A 13,778-nucleotide genomic window follows, 5' to 3' on the forward strand; every position below is an offset into this window, starting at 1 on the left:
TTACAGTGACAGCTTTATTTCTTCTTTTCCGATTTGGATTCCTTTTATTTCTTTTCCTTCTCTGATTGCTGTGGCTAAAACTTCGAAAACTATGTTGAATAATAGTGGTGAGAGTGGACAACTTTGTCTTGTTCCTGATCTTAGAGGAAATGTTTTCAGTTTTTCACCATTGAGAATGATGTTGGCTGTGGATTTGTCATATATGGCCTTTATTATGTTGAGGTAAGTTCCCACTACGCCTACTTTCTGTAGGGTTTTTATCATAAATGGGTGTTGAATTTTGTTGAAAGCTTTTTCTGCATCTATTGAGATGATCATATGGTTTTCATCCTTCAATTTGTTAATATGGTGTATCGCATTGATTGATTTTCGTATATTGAAGAATCCTTGCATTCCTGGGATAAACCCCACTTGTTCATGGTGTATGATCCTTTTAATGTGCTGTTGGATTCTGTTTGTTAGTATTTTGTTGAGGATTTTTACATCTATGTTCACCAGTGATATTGGCATGTAGTTTTCTTTTTTGTGACATAGTTGTCTTGTTTTGGTATTAGGGTGATGGTGGCCTCATAGAATGAGTTTGGGAGTGTTCCTCCCTCTGGTATACTTTGGAAGAGTTTGAGAAGGATAGGTGTTAGCTCTTCTCTAAATGTTTGATAGAACTCACCTGTGAATCCATCTGGTCTGGGGTTTTGCTTGCTGGATGATTTTTAATCACAGTTTCAATTTCAGTGCTTGTGATGGGTCTGTTTATATTTTCTATTTCTTCCTGGTTCAGTTTCGGAAGGTTGTGCTTTTCTAAGAATTTGTCCATTTCTTCCAGATTGTCCATTTTATTGGCATAGAGTTGCTTGTAGCAATCTCTCATAATCCTTTGTATTTCTGCAGTGTCAGTTGTTACTTCTCCTTTTTCATTTCTAATTCTATTGATTTTGTCTTCTCTCTGTTTCCTTTATGAGTCTGGCTAATGGTTTATCAATTTTGATTATCTTCTGAAAGAACCAGCTTTTAGTTTTATTGATCTTTGCTATCATTTCCTTCATTTCTTTTTCATTTATTTCTGATCTTTATTATTTCTTTCCTTCTGCTAACTTTGGTGTTTTTTGTTATTCTTTCTCTAATTGCTTTAGGTGTAAGGTTAGGTTGTTTGAGATGTTTCTTGTTTCTTGAGGTAGGACTGTATTACTATATACTTCTGTCTTAGAACTGCCTTTGCTGCATCCCATAGGTTTTGGGTCGTTGTGTTTTCATTGTCATTTGTTTCTAGGTATTTTTTTATTTCCCCTGATTTCTTCAGTGATCTCTTGGTTATTTAGTAGCATATTGTTTAGCCTCCATGTGTTTGTATTTTTTACAGTTTTTTTCCTGTAATTGATATCTAGTCTCAGTGTTGTGGTCGGAAAAGATACTTCATAAAATTTCATTATTCTTAAATTTACCAAGGCTATGATCTATCCTGGAGAATGTTCCATGAGCACTTGAGAAGCAAGTGTATTCTGTTGTTTTTGGATGGAATGTCCTATAAATATTAATTAAATCCATCTTTTTTTAATGTGTCATTTAAAGCTTGTTTTTCCTTATTTATTTTTATTTTGGTTGATCTGTCCAGTAGTGAAAGTGGGGTGTTAAAGTCCTCTATTATGATTGTGTTACTGTCGATTTCCCCTTTTATGGCTGTTAGCATTTGCCGTATGTATTGAGGTGTTCCTATGTTGGGTGCATAAATATTTACAATTGTTATATTTTCTTCTTGGATTGATCCCTTGATCATTATGTAGTGTCCTTCTTTGTCTCTTGTAATAGTCTTTATTTTAAGGTCTATTTTGTCTGATATAAGAATTGCTACTCCAGCTTTGTTTTGATTTCCATTTGCATGGAATCTTTTTCCATCCCCTCACTTTCAGTCTGTATGTGTCCCTAGGTCTGAAGTGGGTCTCTTGTTCACACCATATATACGGGTGTTGTTTTTGTATCCATTCAGTCAGTCTATGTCTTTTGGTGGGAGCATTTAATCCATTTACATTTAAGCTAATTATCGCTATGTATGTTCCTATTACCATTTTCTTAATTGTTTTGGGTTTGTTATTGTAGGTCTTTTCCTTCTCTTGTGTTTCCTGCCTAGAGAAGTTCCTTTAGCATTTGTTGTAAAGCTAGTTTGGTGGTGCTGAATTTTCTTAGCTTTTGCTTGTCTGTAAATATTTTAATTTCTCCGTCACATCTGAATCAGATCCTTGCTGGGTAGAGTAATCTTGGTTGTAGGTTTTTCCCTTTCATCACTTTAAATATGTCCTGCCACTCCCTTCTGGCTTGCAGAATATCTGCTGAAAGATCGGCTGTTAACCTTATGGGGATTCCCTTATGTGTTATTTGTTGTTTTCCCCTTGCTGCTTTTAATATTTTTTCCTTGTGTTTAATTTTTGATCGTTTGATTAATATGTGTCTTGGCATGTTTCTCCTTGGATTTATCCTGTATGGGAGTCTTTGCACTTCTTGGACTTGATTGACTATTTCCTTTCCCACATTAGGGAAGTTTTCAACTATAATCTCTTCAAATATTTTCTCAGTCCCTTTCTTTTTCTCTTCTTCTTCTGGGACCCCTATAATTCAAATGTTGGTGCATTTAATGTTGTCCCAGAGGTCTCTGAGACTGTCCTCAATTCTTTTCGTTCTTTTTTCTTTATTCTGCTCTGTGGTAGTTATTTCCTCTCTTTTATCTTCCAGGTCACTAATCCGTTCTGTTTTTCTTCCTCAGTTATTCTGCTATTGGTTCCTCCTAGAGAGTTTTTAATTTCATTTATTGTGTTATTCATCATTATTTGTTTGCTCTTGTTCTTCTAGGTCCTTGTTAAACATTTCTTGTATTTTCTCCATTCTATTTCCAAGATTTTGGATCATCTTTACTATCATTACTCTGAATTCTTCTTCAGGTAGACTGCCTATTTCCTCTTCATTTGTTTGGTCTGGTGGGTTTGTGCCTTGCTCCTTCATCTGCTGCCTATTTCTCTGCCTTCTCATTTTGCTTAAGTTACTGTGTTTGGGGTCTCCTTTTCGCAGACTGCACATTTGTAGTTCCTGTTGTTTTTGGTGTCTGCCCCCACTGGGTAAGTTCTGTTCATTGGGTCGTGTAGGCTTCCTGGTGGAGGGGACTGGTGCCTGTGTTCTGGTGGATAAGGCTGGATCTTGTCTTTTTGATGGGCAGGACTTTGTCCAGTGGTGTGTTTTGGCATGTCTGTGGACTTATTATGATTTTAGGCAGCCTCTCTGCTAATGGGTGGGGTTGTGTTCCTCTCTTGCTAGTTGTTTGGCATGGGGGGCCCAGCTCTGGACCTTGCTGGTCATTGAGTGAGACAGAGACCTCTGGGAGAGCTTAGCATTGAGACAGATCTCTGGGAGAACTCTTGCTGATTGATATTATGTGGGGCCAGTAGGTGTCTGGTGGTCCAATGTCCTGAACTTGGCTCTCCAACCTCAGAGGCTCATTCCTGACAGCTGGCCAGAGCACCAAGACCCTTTCAGCCACATGGCTTTTGGGAAGTCTGAGGTCTCCTGCCAGCGTTCAGTAGGTGTTCTGTAGGAGGTGTTCCACATGTAGATGTATTTTTGATGTATTTGTGGGGAGGAAGGTGATCTCGACATCTTACTCTTCCACCATCTTGAAGGTCATCTCTCTTCACAGTATTCAGTTCTGAAGCGTTCCATACTCACAGATCAATCAATGAAAAGCTTGAGGGCAGATTTAGGGATATCGTCCATTGCTCCTGTTGCTAGAGGATCCACATTTCATCTGAAAAGTTCATATATCTGGCAATCTTACTACAGGCCTAGCCCATCCACCTTTTTTCCCTTTGTGCTTAGTCTGTTTCACTTGCTCATAGCGGGCTCCGTGCAGAGGCCTTGCCCCCTGCCCTTCAGACCAGAGTTCCTCGTGAAATGGCTGAGCCAACACCTCAGCTCGGGACGTGTGCTGAAGCTCCTCACAGGACACTCAACTCAAGATGTGTGTATTCACTTTTATCTTTTAAAATTAATAAATACACAGCACACATGCCTGGCCCTGGAGCATAAAGAAACGTTAACAGCTTTGGTAACGCAAAGATTATGTGTATAGTCATAGTTTATCCTATGAGAAAAAGGGACTGAAACATTGACTAAGGTTGATGGAGGATGAAATAGTGATATAAATGTGTTATTTAAAGGCACAAAGGTAGCCAATGGAAAAACTGAAAGTAGTGATGTAATTATTAAAGATCAGGAGGATAAGGGGGAGGGAAGGTGAAGGATAATATAAAGGAGCTAAATCATCACTTTAAGAGAAAATTGGTATCATTTGGAGTTGATAGATCAAGAAATAGAAATTTATGCTTATTATCCAGGATTATGGATGTTAGAGTACTTGCCTCTGGGGCATGACATGGGGGTAGGGTGGGAAGGGTACAAGGAAAAACTATCACTTTAAAGATCTTCCCTATGTTTTTTAAACCATATTTATTCTTACTTTAATTAAATATAAAATGAAAATTAAATCAGGCCCCACTTTATGTTTTTGTGTCTATTTATGACAGAGCATACTCAGCAACCACCAGGGATTAATTTTTTTGTTTACATTTACCACACACTACATGTTCATTTTCCTTTTTCTAACCCCCACTTCCCTCAGAATAAAATGGCTGAGGTGGTGACTTCTGGCACTAGAATATCTTTTCTTAGAAAACAAACATGACCGTTTCCAAGCTGGGATTTTATGACCAATTAGAAGAGCAATTTATTTATTGGGTCTAGTGCAGCTGGAATTGGACAAGAGGGCCAGGAAGCATCATCCCAAATGCCCACATGCCTTTGTTTTCTTTTCTTGGGTGATGACACTGAGAATGTTCTGTTTTTACAGATGGCCTCCTTGCTGAAATGTGGAAGGAAAACTGTAAACAGAAATTTTCATCCTGTTTACTCGTGTTTTTATGTGCCATAGTTCCCTGGTAGCCCTGTGTGCCTGGAGGGGAATACAGGAAGCAGCAGTGTTGGGTTCCCTCTTACTACCAGGGACTAACTTAGGAAGGTGTGAGTTAAAACTCTCACACTGGCCAGAAACCATTAAGGCCATTAAGAACCTGTATTGCTGTGTACCCCATCTTTCTCCATCAAGCACCAGAAGCAGCAGATCCTAGTGTGGCGACAACCCAATGACAGCACCAGTGGAATGCAGAAAGGGTGGCATTGTACCTTCTCTGTGAATAGACTGAGACCACCATGGTAACTACAACACAATGTCCTGGTTTCTTTGAATGTCAGGGTCTAGGTAAAAAAGAGCACAGGAGACAGAGCAGAGTAACATGGTAATCCAGAATGTATGAGATATGGTCCTGAATTAGAAGAGTAAAGGAAAAAACTGTCTAAAATGATTCTCATAGTGCCTCATACAAAGTAGGTCCTCATAACTGTAAAAGAGTATTATCATTTCTACTATTACTGCTACTACTACTGCTGCTTTCCTCATCCTCCTATTATGATTCTACTTTTTATAAAACAGCATAATGATGTTATAATAAAATACATCTTAATGATAATATCAATCAGGATGCTTTTGACAGCAAGTGACAAAAGACCTACCCGACTCAAAATGGCTTAAGTAATAAAGAGATGTATTATCTCACATAAGAAATCTATTGGTGAGGCAGTTCCTGAACTTGTTAATTCAGCACCTCAGCCATGTCATAAAGAACCTAGTTCTTTCCACCTTTTCTGACTTGCTTGGCTAACTCTGTTCGTTTTTACCCTCATGCTTATCCTCTAATGATGAGAGATGCCTGGGGAAGCTCAAGGAACCATGTTCTCACACACTCATATTTAAGGCTGGAAGAGAGAACACTATTTCTCTCTGTCCCTTTTTAAGAAAAATTAAAAAAAATTCTCAGATACTTCTCTGCAGACTCCGCCTTCATCTCAGTGGCCAAAACTGTATTACATGACCATTGTATTACATGACCAATGACTGGCAAAAGAAAATACAATTCCCATAACTGCTCTGGGGGGAAGGGGCCTATATTTCCTAAAGCCTGTGTACTCCTGATACCTGAGAAAAGTCAAGGTTTGGTTAACCTTGGAGTTAACCAAAGGAGGAAGGAATTGGGGGGATGGCCATTGGGTGCACAACCAGCAGTGTCAGCCACAGTGATCTTGCTGGAGCTCTTTCTCAATGTAAGCAACCTGATTTCAGCCTAAATTTTTCACAAGTCTATGCTTTAGACTCCTTGAGAATAGTAAAAGTCTTATTTATCATTAGATTCCCCCAAAAGTACTCAAAATAGAATGATTTTGTAGTTGAATAAAGTGAATCATTTATATACTTTTCCCATAGTTATATCTTGCCTACATTACTGAGATCTTATCAAGCTAATAAACTAAGACTCCAGTGATTACTGGTCCCCCAGGGACTTTTTTTTTTTTAACCTCTATGCTGAGTTAAGAAAGCCTGGAACTGTCTTTATTAAGGCTGAACATTACTGTGAGAATAGAGAGCTAAGAAAAGTAAGTCATCATAAATGTCTTCTTTCCAGTCCTGAAGTATTTATTATCAGAGTTTCAAATGCAAGGGAGGTAGTAGGAAGAGTGAATACCCTTGTTTGATGGAATCAAATACAAAAAAACTTTTTAATAGAACTGCCCATTGGACTAACATGATTAAAACTAATTTTTATGAGAAAAACAAATATAAGTCCCTGAATCAGAATATTAATATATCACTATTAATATATTGATATTAAAATATAAAAAGGTGGTATAGAGAGATGTGTAGAGTGGGAAATCTGATTCTACTTATGTGTGTACGGCCCCGGGCGTCCCCGGGAGTCCCGACCAGCAGGACAAATCCTTGTGAGTCTGAGGAGGAACCTGTGGGGGTTGAAAAAAGGGGGAAGGGCAGGAGACGCGAAAGAATGGAGGCAAGACAAAATCCTGATCAAGCCTCAAACTTTTATTGCTGCGGTAGCTGTATTTATACACTGCAGAGAAAGGGGGGCGGGATTCAGAATGAGGGAAGTACTTGGCTAATCATCATTGGTGCTGCGTGCGCGGGCTTTCATTTTAGGCGCGAACTTCTATCTCATAAATCAGGAAGAGAAGCAGGGTGTCGGCCATCTTCTAATGGCGAAAACTTCTTGGCTCCCAACATTTCCTCCCTTTTTATTTCTTTTAAGGAGGTGGGCATTAACCGAGTGAGGGAGTAGTGACCTGAATCCTCCCGTGGACAAGGTATGTGTGTCCACACTCATCGGCTCTTGGTATCTTTTAGGGAGGAGAGGCAGAGCCAAAGATAATCTTAGCTACTAAAAGCCAAAAACAATGTTTAGATACCAACCTCTATCATAATTCAGGTATACTCACAGGGAATAACAGAGATTACCTTGTATATACATATATACACGTTTTCCCTTGTGCATGCTTTGCTGCCACACTCAACTCGGTACCCATACCCTCCATCAAAGAGGGGGGTAGGCATGTCTCTGTTTCATGCCGCTCCAGTGGAGGGGCAGCCAGAATCATCCTTTGGTTCTGCTTCTGTAATGGCGAGGCGATGGTAATGTATCAGGTTAAATTTTGAGGCAAGTGGGGAGTGCTTTCAGCCTGTCCAACAACCAGCAAAGATGACAGGATCAGGGTCACAACGGATAACTCATGTCGTCTCTGCCGCTCTTTCAATATTAGGAGGGTCTCCATCTTTTTCTGAAAAAGAAAAAGAAATACAATCTCAGGGAAAAGGGCCCTGGATAAAATTTATTACTTTATAGAACTTATAGGTTTAATAAGGCGCTCAGGCAACCAGCGTGCTCCACCTTCTTTGGTATTATATACACATGCGGATCCCCTCCCCCAGATGAGGAGTGGATCGGGTCCATGCCATTTAAAGGTCAAAGGGTCTTTCCACATAACTTGTGCATATTGATTTTTAGTTTCTTGATGCCAAAGGCGATCGGCGGCAGATCTACCATTATTATCTAATTGTAAAAAATTAATTACAAACAGGGCATGACTAAGAATATTTTTTGGGGAATTTTTTGTAGCAGTTAAATCATTATTTTTAAGCTTGGAAATGGTATTTTTAAGGGTTTGATGGGCTCTTTCTACTATGCCTTGACCCTGGGGGTTATATGGGATTCCCGTAAGATGTTTTATTTGAAGCCGGGTGCAAAAATCTTGGAAAGCCTGGGAGGTATACCCAGGCCCATTATCTGTTTTAATTATTTGAGGCTTGCCTAAAACTGTAAAACATTGGAGCACATGTGAAATAATGTTTTTTGTGGCTTCTCCTCCCTGAAGGGAGGCATATATAAAGCCGCTAAAGGTATCAATGGACACATGAATAAATTTTAATTTTCCAAATTCAGCAAGATGGGTAACATCCATCTGCCAGATTTCATTAGGTAATAGACCTCTTGGGTTTACCCCAAGATGTGGAAGAGGTAAAAATGTAACGCACCCTGGACAATTTTTTACAATTTGTCTTGATTGTTCTCGAGTAAGCTTAAACATTAAGCGAAGAGTATGTGCATTAACATGATGTAGCTGAAGAAATTGAGTAGCTTGAGAAACAGAATCAGAGGTTACGGTGCACATCAGGCGGGCATTTTTATCAGCTAAATCATTGCCCTGAGAGAGGGGTCCAGGAAGATCTGTATGAGCCCTAAGATGATCAATAAAAAAAGGCGCTTGTCTTCGAAGTATAAGACTTTGAAGTTGTTGAAAAAGGGGAACAGCATTGGAAGAGGGTTTAATATATGGAACAGTTTCTAAAAGGGGGACGGACAAAGCTATATATGAGCTGTCCGTATATAAATTAAAGGGGATATTCTGTAACATCTCAAAAACCTGAAGAATGGCAAAAAGCTCAACAAGTTGTGCTGATAAAAAGGGGGACTGTACCCTATAGGGCTGATTATTTATAACAAATACAGCAACACCGGATGATGATCCATCAGTGAATACTAGGGCAGCATCTCCCAGAGGAACAGCAGAAGTGATTTTGGGAAATATAAACAGATGTTTTCTAGCAAACTGAAGGAGCTTATCAGGTGGATAATGATTATCAATATTACCCTGAAAGGAGGATAAGGAAACAAGCCACTTATCATCAGTTTGTAATAACCAACTAAGCTCTTCTTTGGTATAGGGGAGAATCAAATGATCAGGATCTCTGCCAAAAAATTGACGGCTTTTTTCTCTGCCCAAAGTAAGAACCTGTGCTACTAAGGAAGGGTAGGTCTTAAGCACTTTATTAGGAGATACGGACAAATGTATCCACAAGAGGGGATGATCTTGCCATAGGACTCCAGTGGGTGTATGTGCAGTGGCACAAATAATCAAACTAAAGGGACGACCATAATCTAAAAAGGTAATCTGTTGACATCTAATGGCCTTTTCTACTAATTGAAGAGAATTTTTAGCCTCCTTAGTCAGCCTACGGGGTGACAAGGGATCTGATGGCCCTTGTAAAATTTCGAATAAGGATTTTAACTCTCCCGTAGTAAGTTTAAGATACGGTCGTAGCCAATTAATATCTCCCAAAAATTTTTGAAAATCATTGAGGGTTTGCAAATGTGATACTTGTATGTGTATCTTTTGAGTGGTAATTATTTTTTTGTTTAATTCGAAACCAAGATAATAGTATGGATCTTTTAATTGTACCTTATTTGAAGCAATTTGAAGGCCAGAGGAAGCAAGATTATCTTTTAAATCTTGATAACACTTAAGGAGTTTATCAGTTGATTTTCCAGCCAAAAGAATATCATCCATATAATGAATGATATAGATACCAGGCCAACGAGCCCTAAGAGGGTCTACAGCTTGTGCAACAAATTTTTGACATAAGGTGGGGCTATTGGCCATACCCTGCGGGAGGACCTTCCATTGAAAACGTGGCATTGGGCCTTTAAAATTAATTACTGGGAGACTAAATGCAAAACGCTCTCTATCCTGAGGATGGAGAGGGATAGTAAAAAAGCAATCTTTAAGATCAATAATGATTTTAAAATAGCCAGCTGGAATGGCAATAGGAGAAGGCAAGCCAGGCTGTAAAGCTCCCATAGTAAACATTGTTTTATTAATTTCCCTAAGATCTTGGAGAAGTCGCCATGAGCCAGATCTCTTTTTTATCACAAATATAGGGGTATTCCATGGCGAAGTAGTGGCTTCTAAATGTCCAGCGGCCAATTGTTCCTGCACTAACTTTGTGGCAGCTGTAAGTTTTTCTTCTGTTAGAGGCCATTGGTCCACCCAAACGGGATCATTAGTTTTCCATCGTATTTTGTCCGCATGGGGCACAGGAAGGTCAATGGCCGCTAAGAAAAAGGCGAACTGCCTAGGCCCTGGCGATTTATGTTAGATGCCAGGGAAATAGGTCGTGTAATACCCTGATTATTTTTTCCTAAGCCTAAGCCTGGTAGAAACCCTTGGTTTAGCATTTGTTGGGTCACCACCTCATTGGGGCTGGCCATGATTAACTTTAATTGTGACAGGATGTCACGTCCCCAAAGATTCAACGGGATATGTGGCAAAATATAAGGTTGTACCTGTCCAGTATTACCTTCAGTATCTATCCATGTAAGAACTTTAGAGCTCCGTTTAGGATTGGTAGAATGTCCTATGCCTTGTAAATGAGTTATAGACACTGTACAAGGCCAAGAGGAGGGCCAATATTTTTCCGAAATAACTGTTGCATCGGCTCCTGTATCGACTAAACCCTCAAATTTCTTTCCATCTAACCACAGGGTTAGGAGTGGCCTTTCAGGAGTAATTTGTTGGACCCAATAAACATCTGAGGAGCCAAAAGCAGCATCTGCTCTAGGACAATTAGTATGGCTCTTATTTAAAGAATTTAGGGGCAACAATACTAACTGTGCTATCCTTTGACCTTTAGGGATTGATATAGGGCCTTGTAAAGCAGATGCCAAAAGGGTAATTTGACCTGAATAATCATTATCAATAACACCAGGTATAATTTGGAGGCCAGCCAAAGCGGAACTACCTCTTCCTAAAATTAAACCAAAAGTATTTGGGGGCAGGGGGCCATAAACTTCTGTGGGAATTGGTTGTACTCCTTGTTCTGGGACTAATATTGAGTCGGTGGAGGCACAGAGGTCCAATCCTGCGCTTCCGGGTGTGGCTCGACAGAGGGAGCCAACATCTGGGTGCAGGGAACTTGTCCAGATTTTTGAGGAACAAACCGAATTGCCCCTTGGTTTGGTTCCAAGGAAGGGGCCAGGGGCTGGCCCCGTGAAAAGTTTCCCTGTTTTTTGGGGAGCAATTGGCCATTTATATCCGTTTTTGAAAAACATTCTGAAGACCAATGTTTGCCTCTTTTACAACGAGGGCAAACGGTGGTGGGAGGAGCCCGGGATTGATATCGGGGTTGTTGTGGGTTAGCCTTTAATGACTGTCCTTGTCTATGTAATGAACAATCCCGGGCAAAATGTCCAGGTTGTTTGCAATTATAGCAAGTTTTTTGTTGTTTATCTAGGACGGATGTATCTTTAATAAAATCTTTTAGAGCAGCTCCAATCGCAAGACCAACAGAATGGGAGGGACCAATTCCGGAGCACAACTTAATGTAATCAGCCAGGCTACCACCACGATGAGCCCGAAGGGCAGCTTGGCAGGCCGGATTGGCATTTTCATAAGCTAAATGTTTAACAAAGGCATTATCAGTTTCACTATCACCCACTACACGCTCGGCGGCGTCCGTGAGGCGGCTAATAAACTCACAATAAGGCTCTTCTGGTCCCTGGCGAATTTTTGCCAAGGAAGTTGTGGGCGAACCCTTAGGCGGAAGACGGCGCCAGGCCTTAAGGCCAGCATTTTGTATTTGAGCCAACAAACCAGGGGGAAAAGCAGCCTGAGACTCATTGGATTCATAGGGGGGACGGCCAAGTAATTTATCTCGGGTCCATGATCGGGAAGTTCTGTTTTCAGCATTTCTTTGGGCAGTTTCTCTACAATTTTCCGCAAATTCAGTGCGCCATAAAACAAAATCTCCCCCAGAAAGGGTGGCCCGAGCCAGGGTAAGCCAATCATTTGGGGTCAGCCAGCGATCGCTTAATCCCTCCAAGATTGCCAATGTATAAGGGGCTGTGGGCCCATAATTATTGACAGCAGATTTTAAATCTTTTATATGTTTTAAATTGAGGCGGCGATATTTATGTTCAAAAGGGCCGCCCCCAGAAGAATTATGAATATCTGGTCCCTCAACAGGTTCAGGAGATTCTTCTCCCTCTTCCTCTTCCCCTTCCTCACTATCTTCAGCTTGAATTTCACCTTGAGTGGGTAAATTTTGACTGCGAGTAACAGGGAAGGCTAACTTAATGGATCCTGGTTTTTGTCGAAGCGGGGGTTTATTGGGACCGTTCGAGACATTAAAAGAAGTAAGCTCCACCTCAAGGGCCTTAAGCTCCTTTAGGAGATCCAAGCGTTCCCGTTTTTGTTGTAAAACATCTCTCAAAGAGGAAATTTCCTGGGTTAAGGCCATCTTAGCCTGTCGAAGGGGATCAATCAGGGGGGCAATGGGAGCAGGGGCGCTAAAGGCAGGCATCTGATGAGGAGTATTATAAGATGGTGGAGGCTTCAAAAGGGGGAATCCCCAGGGATCATCATTGCGATGATAACGAGCAGCCTGCTCATCGAGAGTTTCCTGATCTTGGGGGGAAAGCTGGTCATCATTGGGATCACCCTTAATAGCAGTAAGGGAAGGATAAATCTTTGGGATAACTTTATCATCTGTGGGATAATGATGACCGGTTTCTGGAATTTTTGGGAACTCTTCATTTGAACCCATATCAATGGTAACGGATGGACAAGCTGAATGGAGACGAGAGGCTGCTTTAAGAATTGTTTCCCCGGTCTCTACAACCTTTTGGACATCGGGGTCAAAAAAATGACCCATGAGAATCTCCCTAATTAAATTCCAATACGAAAATGCAGTCACAGGCACTTTAGAAGGCCCAAAGGTTTGATAATAATCATTTAAACAATTTCCTACACGATTCCAGCATTTTTTATCTATTGTCCCTTCCTGTGGGAACCATGGGCAAACATCAGACAAGAACATAAAAAATTCACGCAAATCTTTTTTTCTAGCCTTAATCTTCCGCATCTTGAGGGAATCCTCGATCCCCTGAAGAAAGAGTTCATGGGAACTCAATTCCTGTCCCATATTTATAGCTCCGCTTACCTTATCCTCAGGTCACGACTGCCGAAGGGCGGCCAGTCCTCCGGGGACCTAATCAAGCTGCACTTTCGAGTAAGTCTCGCGGCGGCTCAGTGGGTGCCTGGCCAGGCGTTCGTAAGCGTGCTACCTCCGTCAGGATCCGTTCCTCAGGCCCCACGTTGGGCGCCAATTGTGTACGGCCCCGGGCGTCCCCGGGAGTCCCGACCAGCAGGACAAATCCTTGTGAGTCTGAGGAGGAACCTGTGGGGGTTGAAAAAAAGGGGGAAGGGCAGGAGACGCGAAAGAATGGAGGCAAGACAAAATCCTGATCAAGCCTCAAACTTTTATTGCTGCGGTAGCTGTATTTATACACTGCAGAGAAAGGGGGGCGGGATTCAGAATGAGGGAAGTACTTGGCTAATCATCATTGGTGCTGCGTGCGCGGGCTTTCATTTTAGGCGCGAACTTCTATCTCATAAATCAGGAAGAGAAGCAGGGTGTCGGCCATCTTCTAATGGCGAAAACTTCTTGGCTCCCAACACTTATGAAAAAAACTTATACATTGAGTCAGGAAAGTTTAGTTTATACT

At 41.0% G+C, this 13,778-nt stretch overlaps 1 protein-coding gene across 4 annotated transcripts in view; it reads left to right on the plus strand.

Moving 5' to 3' along the window:
* DUT (deoxyuridine triphosphatase) overlaps positions 1 to 13,778 on the plus strand; it is a 99,207-nt gene that overhangs the window by 58,633 nt on the left and 26,796 nt on the right. For 2 of the 4 annotated variants that reach the window (XM_067746076.1, XM_067746096.1), the window contains one exon: positions 4,886 to 6,815. The exons of the other annotated variants lie outside the window; for them this stretch is intronic. Coding sequence is in view for 1 of the 2 variants with exons in the window: in XM_067746096.1 (XP_067602197.1) it covers positions 4,886 to 4,901 (16 nt within the window). In the remaining variant the exon portion in view is untranslated. Of the gene's footprint in view, positions 1 to 4,885; positions 6,816 to 13,778 lie in introns of those variants that run through there. 4 annotated transcript variants of the gene reach the window in all.

This window comes from Pseudorca crassidens, chromosome 1 (genome assembly GCF_039906515.1).
Source record: "Pseudorca crassidens isolate mPseCra1 chromosome 1, mPseCra1.hap1, whole genome shotgun sequence".
NCBI classification, from domain to species: domain Eukaryota; kingdom Metazoa; phylum Chordata; class Mammalia; order Artiodactyla; family Delphinidae; genus Pseudorca; species Pseudorca crassidens.